We start from the raw sequence: 8322 nt of genomic DNA, 5'->3' as shown, positions 1-8322 counted from the left end.
TTTGGTTTTGTTTTTGTTTTTTGAGACATGGCTTCTTTGTGTAGTCTGTAGTCTTGGCTGTCCTGGAACTTGCTCTGTAGACCAGGCTGGTCTCTAACTCAGAGAGATCCACCTAGGATTAAAGGTGTGTACCATCAGTGGCAGGCAGATCTCTGAATTTGAAGCCAGTTTAGTCTATAATGAGTTCCAGGACATCCAGAGCTATCTATACAGGGAGACACAAACAAACAAATTAATTAATGAATTCAGGACACTAGCCCCCAGCAGGCTGCTACCGATGCACACCCGTCCTAACGCTGACATCACTAACTCACACTGAGTGCCCTGGGAAAATCACCTGTGTCAATGGGCTTCAGCATCTTCAGCCACACCAGCAGGATATGGCCAAGGTCCTGGGCATATCATGAGGATTAAAGAAACCAAATAAACAGGGACAGCATCCAAGACCTTAGGAAGTGCTACATGCCATTATTAAATTCAAATCCTGACTCCACCATCGTGTATGTCCTTGCACAAGTCAGGTAACCTGGTTTTCTTGTCGATTTAAAATGGGGATTACATGTTACAATAAATATTATTAGGTTATTATGAAGATTCAACAAATTAGTTCTTTGGTCTTGGAGACAGGCTCTCATATTTATTGGTTTCTCTGAGACAGATCTACGAAGATCCAGACTGGCCTCTGTATGTAGTCCTAGCTGGCCTCAAGCTCAATAATTTCTATCTGCCCACTGATGATTACAGGTGTGAGCCACCACACCCGGCAAGCATCCAGAAAATGTTCAACAAATGTTAGATATTGATATTATTACGTGTTGTAGAATAGAATATTTGTTTAACTATGTAAAGATGTGCTGCTGTTTCACCTTGCCTGCATAAGGCACCTGATATATCTAAATAGAAAGCTGAATGACCTATAATAGCTAGGCAGATGTGTGGCTGGTGGGGAAAGAGAAAAGGGGAGCTGACTAGATAGCCTGGAGCCAGACAGCTGTAGCCCAGAAAGCCAGGCACAGAAGAATCAGGAAAGCAAGATGGACAGTACATAGATGAGGTAAATGAGCCTCAAGGCAGCATATAGATTAATAGAAATGGGTTAATTTAAGTTAAAAAAAAAACTAGCTAGAAACAAGCCTAAGCTAAGGCTGAGTATTCATAATAATAAGTCTCCATATCATGATTTGGGGGCTGTCAGTCCAAGAAAACCTTCTACAGTTATAATTATTCCCACTAATTTTTCCAGTGAACCCTCCTGTAACCTTGTGAGATCAGTAACATGCCTAGCCCACAGATTGGAAAACTAACGCTCAGAGACTCAATGTGCCAGCTCTGTTTCAAGTACTTCACAATTCTTAACTTAAGTCTTTCCTGTAACTGCACTATCCCTGCCTGTGTCTCAGGGAACCAAGGAGGCACAGAGAAGGTTGAGTAACTTCCCCAGTGTTCTGGAAATATTGGAAATATGTGTTCTTTCCAAGCATGGTGGTGTATTCCTTTAATTCCAGCACTTTGAGAGGCAAAGGCAAGATGATTTATATGAGACCAGACTGGTCTACTAGCAATATCCAGGCCAGCTGGGGCTACATAGACCTTATCTCAAAATAGAAAAAGAAAGAAAGAAAGAAAGAAAGAAAGAAAGAAAGAAAGAAAGAAAGAAAGAAAGAAAGAAAGAAAGAAAGAAAGAGGGGTTGGGGATTTAGCTCAGTGGTGGAGCGCTTGCCTAGCAAGCACAGGACCCTGGATTTGGTCCTCAGCTCTGGAAAAAAAAAAAGAAAAGAAAGAGAGGGGAGGGGAAGGGAAGGGGAGGGGTTAGGGGAGGGGAGGGGAGGGGATGGAGGAGGGGAGAGGGGAGGGGAGGGGAGGGGAGAGGGGAGGGGAGGGGATGGAGGAGGGGAGAGGAAGGAAAGAGAGGGAAGCCAGGCTTGGTGGCACAGACCTTTAATCCCAACATGTTGGAGGCAGGTGGACCTCTGTTAGTTCAAGGCCAGCCTGGTCTGTAGGACTAGCTCTACAAAAAAAAAAAAAAAAAAAAAAAATCTTTGTGACCCAAGAAATAAGAATATGGTTCCAACAACCAGTTATTTTAGGAGTTAGGGGATCATACACCAGGAGGCATCTCACCTCACCCACCACTCTGGCTCTGGTCCAGGAGGGCAAGGGAAAGCCTAAACTGACTAGAGGTCCTCTGATCAAAGCTCAGCTCTCTAGACTCTCTAGATGAGTACGTCATCTAGAAAAATGTGAGGAGCACTTCCAAAGAGAAGGGAGCATTTGACTTCCCAAGAACTCTAAAACCTACATATTTACCTCCTGGGTACAAGCTGCCTGGCAGACTCCAGGAACCAGCAGGTCTTGTCTCTGCCTCCTGAGGAGACAATGGTCAAGACACTGCCTTTCTCAGAGCACTGACTGGAAGGATCCAGACCAAGAGGGGAAGTGGCGTCCTCGATTCAGAGAGACAGGGGGCTAGGAGTTAAAGCAGTCTGGGACTCACACACACACACACACACACACACACACACACACACACACACACACACACCCCGCTCCTGCTTTCGGCTGTTCCATATCTTCTGAATATGCTTTGCACGCTCTCGAGCATGTAGAGTGCTCTGCACACACGGAGAAGTCAATTCCACCATTTAATTAACTTCGCTGCAGCACTCACCTTCCCACTGGCATTTCCAGAGGCGCTTTGGAGGTATTTACTTCCTTTATACAAAATCACTCCAAGAAATAGGACAACTTATAGAGCAGGAAGGTGGGACCTGGAGATGTTGGGTGGAATCTGGGGGCCACAGGTGACATGTGGATAGGGTTCCCATCTATGTTTCAACATTGACTGGCAGTGTTGTTCCCAGGGTGACTTCTGAAATTGTTTCCCACTGTATGTTGGCAGAAAATACATAATGCCTTTTGAGCTTACTGGGGAAATTAAAGGAGACTGTGTGTGCTAAGTGCTTACCACATGCCTAGAAAAATAATGAGGTTCAAAAATGGAAGCTAGTAATAAAACAGTCGTCCAAGGAGGATGCAACTTCAGTAGAACCCTAATACATCCTTTACAAGATGGGCGCTCCCAAAATTGTTCCAGTTCAGAATCTGCAGAGTGCTAATAGCACCCATCCGCTAAGGCATCACTTGTCCCTATTTGGGTTCAGCTTAAAACTGCCATCAGGGTGACACTTCCAGTTCTGTGACAGTAAGGGTGGCATTTCCCCAGGCCATGTCTCTTACTTCACTGTGGCATCTTATCAAAGTGCTAACACTTCCCGAGACCTGCGACAGGTCTTGAACATCCCAGCCAGGCATCTCTATGTCTGAGTTGTAAGTGACTGCTCAGATGTCATCTGGCCCAACTTGATCTCCTCCCAGTCACCAGGAGGAAAGTCAGTGTGCTGGTCCCATTGTTCCTCAGAAACATCACACACACAATCACTCCCTCCTGACATTCTCTGCAGCCCCAAGTTTCAGTTAAAAGCAAATGCCACCCCATCCAAACAAAGGCTCAGTATGGGTAGCCAGAAGACATAAGGGAGAGTGTGATGGTACACAGCTGGATCCCAGCACTTGAGGTCAGGGCAGAAGGATCAGGAGTTCAAGGTCATCTTCAACTACAAAGCAAATTTGAGACCTTATCTTATAAAACCAAAATAAATAAATAATATGGTTTATCACACAAGCCTGAAACTTGAGCTCAATCTCTGGGACCAGGGGTAGGAGAGAATTAACTCCCAAATGCTGTTCTCTGACCTCTATACACACCAAATCACACTCACAAACGCTGTTCTCTGACCTCTATACACATTGATTACAAGCACAACCACACACACCCATGCACAATAATAAATAAAATTTAAGCCAGGCGGTGGTGGCACACATGTTTAATCCCAGCACTCAGGAGGCAGAGGCAGATGGATCTCTGTGAGTTCAAAACCAGCCTGGTCGACAGAGAGTTCCAGGACAGCCAGGACTGTTACACAGAAAACTGTGTGTCAAAAAAAAAAAAAAAAAAAATCAAAAAGAAAAGGAACATATTAAATATATTAAATATAAACAGGTGAATATTTCTATAATTCTAGGATCAGGACTCCTTTGTCATTCTACAAAGGCTTCTCAAGGCCACGTGTGAGCCAAGCCCTCTGCTCTGGATTGGCCACAGAGGGTCTAGATCCTGTTTCTGCTCTCAACAAGTTCTTAGACTTTATAAAAAGTAAACAGAAGCTGGACAGTGATGGTGCACACTTTTAATCCTAGCACTTAGGAGGCAGAGGCAGGTGGAGGCAGGTGGATCTCTGTGTTGCAGGCCAGCCTGGTCTACAGAGTGACTTCTAGGACAGCCAAGGCTACATACAGAAACCATACCATGTCTCAAATATATATATATATGTAAACATCATATTATAAAGACTAGGTAGAGACATGGAGGGATATCCTGGGGAGAAACCAAGGAAAATACATTTTGCCCACACAAGAAAAATGGCAGGGAAGGGTTCGATAAGAACAGAAATTATACAGACAAACGCATGATGCCCTAGGTTCAACTACAGCTTTAAAAAGAAGACCGAGGGGGCTGGAGAGATGGCTCAGAGGTTAAGAGCACTGACTGCTCTTCCAGAGGTCCTGAGTTCAATTCCCAGCAACCACATGGTGGCTCACAACCATCTGTAATGAGATCTGGTGCCCTCTTCTGACCTTCAGTCATACATGCTGTATACATAATAAATAAATAAATCTTTAAAAAAAAAAAAAAATAAAAAAAAAAAAATAAAAAGAAGACCGAAGCTAGACTAATGTCTAAGCGACGTGCTTTTGACCATTCTCCTCTGAGTACAACTTCCCTTGTTTAAATGGTGCTACTCTTCCCCTCAAAGAAACTCTTGAAAAGCGTAGATGTGACACCTATGGAGGACCACACTGCTACTTAGAAAAGGTAACTTTCTAAAAATGAGTTGTTTCTTTACCTATGTGCATTGGGCTTTGGCCTGCATGTATGTCTATGTGAGGGTGTCAGATCCTCTGGAACTGGAGTTACAGACACTTGTGAGTTGCCATGGGTTGCTGGGAATTGAACCCGGGTCCTCTGGAAGAGCAATGAGTGCTCTTAACTGCTGAGCCATTTCTCTGGCCCAAACGGTGACTTCTCGTGTCAAAGGACAGGCTCAGCAAATGGAACAGAACAGAGGAGAACCCAAGCAGAGTTAGTGCCGAATTGTAATCCAAAAGCCGGCAAGACAGAGTGGCTCAAGTTAACACGGGCTCTCTAGGGTCAAGCCAAGGAGCTTGGGCTCGATTCTGCGAGTCTGGGGAGTCACAGGAGTGGGAGAGGGACAGGCTCCTTTGTGTGAGTTAGGGAGCTGAAGATTCTGGAAGAATAAGGATCAATGAGGAGCCATGATAAGCCATACGAGCCAGGGACACTAGCGGTCTCACCACGGCTGCCGCTGCAACACCATGCCACAGGATGGACACCCTCTGTCACCCTGAGAACTTAATCCACAGTTTAACAGTGTTAAGAGGTAGAACTTTGCCAGTCCTGGTGGCACAGACCTTGATCCAAACACTTGGGATGCAGAGGCAGGTGGATCTCTGAATTCGAGGAAAGTCTGGTCTACAGAGCTCCAGGACAGCCAGGCACCCTGGGGAAGTGGGGGGGGGACTTAAACCAGATGTTGTAGAATACACCTACAATTCCAATTCCAGCCATCAGGAGACTGAGTAAAAGGACCAGGGGTTCAAGACTAGCCTAGGTGAGATAAGCAAGACCTTATCTAAAATAAATGGACAATCATTAGGTGGCAGTGATCAGGTAGAGTGCCCTCGGCACAACCCTAGCATTATAACAACCTCCACCCAAAAAGATCACAAGAGCTACAAATAAGAGCTCTGCTGACCAGCAGTGGTTGGTAGTACGATCTAGCTGGGTAGATGGGGAGGTGGGGAGGGGATCTAAGCCTGGGAAGAACATTTGCCAAGGCTTGAAAAGGCACCTGAGAGAAACTGGGAGGCCAGTGTGGCTGGAGCTTGAAGAGAAAGGTAAGTTGGCCATGTGGTACACACAAGACTGCACAGATTAAAAACGGGGATGGGCCAGCCGAACCTCCCCAGCCATGCTTAAAACAGGTCAGGAATTCTGAGTGCAGAGCAGGCTCCAATGTCATCCCGGCCAGTCCCAGGAGTATGGGGTGTCTCGCTGTTCACTCAGGTCTCCCCACAGTTCAGAGTTTTCTTATCTACTGGCTGTTGTCATCACCCCACAAGACATTTAACTACTGGGTATTTGGTAAGGTTTCAAGAGACAGACCTTAGCCCTTCCAACCCAACCTCTCATACCCCAGGCCCCCTCCTCCAATTGTGAGGCTGAGAGATGGATGAAAGAAATGTTTAATACATGTGCCTGAAACTAAGGCCAAGATAGAGTCCCTCTCTTTTACGTTTCATTTCTTCTGTGGGATTTGGGGGCTCAGTGTTCTAACTGTTGCAATTCTAATATTCTGTGGCATGAGAGAGGATCCTAAGTCCTGAAAAAAGGAGATCTGGGGTTTCTACATTTTCAAGATTCTAAACTCCTACACTCCCTCCAGTAAACTCCGAGTGAACAGAAACGGGTTGCTGTTGTTCAGCACCAGCTGGTTTACAAGCAAGAACTCCTGAGCCTCTCAGCATCTCCCAAACAGCCAGAGAATAACAATTGAGCTCCATCTCCGAACCTCCAACACACCCACACCAGTTCCATCCACTGGCTAGCAAAAGCAGAGTCTGAAAGTCTTAGGGGCGGGAACCAAAACTTGCTAGCTGAGGAAAGAGCGGGGAGCAGTAACTGCAAGAGGGTGGGGGAGCCTCGGCCCGCCCATCCGCCTCAACTGCTGACTTCCTGGTCACAGCGGGCGTCGGCAAGGGTAGCAGGCCACCGCGGCTGCGAGCCCCAGAGCCATGGGGCAGGCGCGGGATGCCATCCTGGACGCTCTTGAAAACTTGACCCCGGAGGAGTTCAAAAAGTTCAAGATGAAGCTGCAGTCAGTGCCGCTGCGCCAGGGCTATGGACGCATCCCGCGGGGGCCCCTGCAGCAGATGGACGCCATAGACCTCACTGACAAGCTTGTCAGCTTCTACCTGGAAGCTTATGGCGCCGAGCTCACAATGACTGTGCTTAGAGAGATGGGCATGCGGGAGCAGGCTGAGCAACTGCAAACGGTCATTCAGAGAGGTGAGTGTGGCTGCCCCCCGGTCGTCTACCCTCAACTTCCTGCACCCCGCCAGAGGCCTGCCTCTTTGGCTCTTAATTTTCTCTTCCTCTTACCTTACCAAAAAAAAAAAAAAAAAAAACTCCCCATGGTAGCCTTGAACTTAGCACCCTGGGTGGAGGGGGCATCAGCTCCAGACAGATTATTGAAAACGGAAGAGAACCACCTGACATTTCTTTATAGAGTCTGGAGCTGCGGCAGCTGCAACCAGTGCCTCTCCTCAAACGGCAGCCAGGACAGGTGAGGCTCCCCACCCTACCACACCCTGGCACAGCCTATCTATTGTACAACCCAAGGCCAGAGCCAAGACTAGCCCTGCCTTCCTGCTACCCACACATTTTGGGGAGGGAGTGTAGTTCACCTATGTAGCCATGGTGGGTGGACTTCCTTGGTCCCCCCCCACACCCCTAAAACTCTATCTAATAAAATCTGAAGCAGCAATCAGCTGTGTCCTCTCTTCTGTCCTCAGTACACTTCATTGACCAGCACAGACAAGCACTGATCGGCAGGGTCACGGACGTGGACGCCCTGCTCGACGCCCTGTTTGGCAGTGTGCTGACTGAAGAACAGTACCAGGCAGTTCGAGCGGAGACCACCAACCCGAACAAGATGAGGAAGCTCTTCAGCTTCACTCCAGCCTGGGACCTGGCCTGCAAGGACTTACTCCTCAAGGCCCTGAGGGAAACACTGCCCTACTTAGTGGCGGACCTGGAGAAGAGCTGAGGTATTTTCTCCAGCTACAGCTCCTAACTCTGAATACACAAATTTTTAAAAAATCAGTTAGTACTGTTTTCTCTGCTCCCTTGGATGTTTGTGCCTCGCTAAGCTACATTTCTAAAGGCCAAATGAGCTAAGGAGAAGGGCTCAGTGGTAGATGATGGACCTACCATGCCCAACCCCCTAGGATCAGTCTCCAACCCCCAAATTCCACAGACTTCTGGTTTCACCGTTCTAGTGTGTAAGACTTCTCAAATGATTCCTGATTCCTCACTTGGGAGGGTTTCCCATATTATCCCAAGGGATTACTCTTGAGAACACACTTAACATATCCATCCAAACCAAGTTAAAATGGGTATAT

The 8322-nt window shown here is 47.1% G+C and overlaps 1 protein-coding gene across 2 annotated transcripts; it reads left to right on the top strand.

Annotated features, from left to right (window-relative positions):
- The first annotated feature begins 6851 nt into the window (after positions 1–6851).
- LOC102924842 (apoptosis-associated speck-like protein containing a CARD) lies at positions 6852–8023 on the top strand. Of its 2 annotated transcripts, XM_006977012.4 has the most exons (3): positions 6853–7207; positions 7428–7484; positions 7714–8023. In XM_006977012.4, exons 1-3 carry the CDS (start codon positions 6934–6936, stop codon positions 7965–7967), a joined length of 585 nt encoding a protein of 194 aa, XP_006977074.1. In that variant the 5' UTR covers positions 6853–6933; the 3' UTR covers positions 7968–8023. The 2 variants fall into 2 exon arrangements, with proteins under 2 accessions (XP_006977075.1, XP_006977074.1); XM_006977013.4 differs by lacking the exon at positions 7428–7484 and having other exon boundaries at positions 6852–7207.
- Positions 8024–8322: the final 299 nt, after the last annotated feature.

Source organism: Peromyscus maniculatus, chromosome 1, assembly GCF_049852395.1.
Source record: "Peromyscus maniculatus bairdii isolate BWxNUB_F1_BW_parent chromosome 1, HU_Pman_BW_mat_3.1, whole genome shotgun sequence".
In the NCBI taxonomy this organism is placed as follows: Eukaryota; Metazoa; Chordata; class Mammalia; order Rodentia; family Cricetidae; genus Peromyscus; species Peromyscus maniculatus.
The sequence above is the reverse complement of the archived record's forward strand: the minus strand, read 5'-3'. Positions and strand labels throughout refer to the sequence as shown.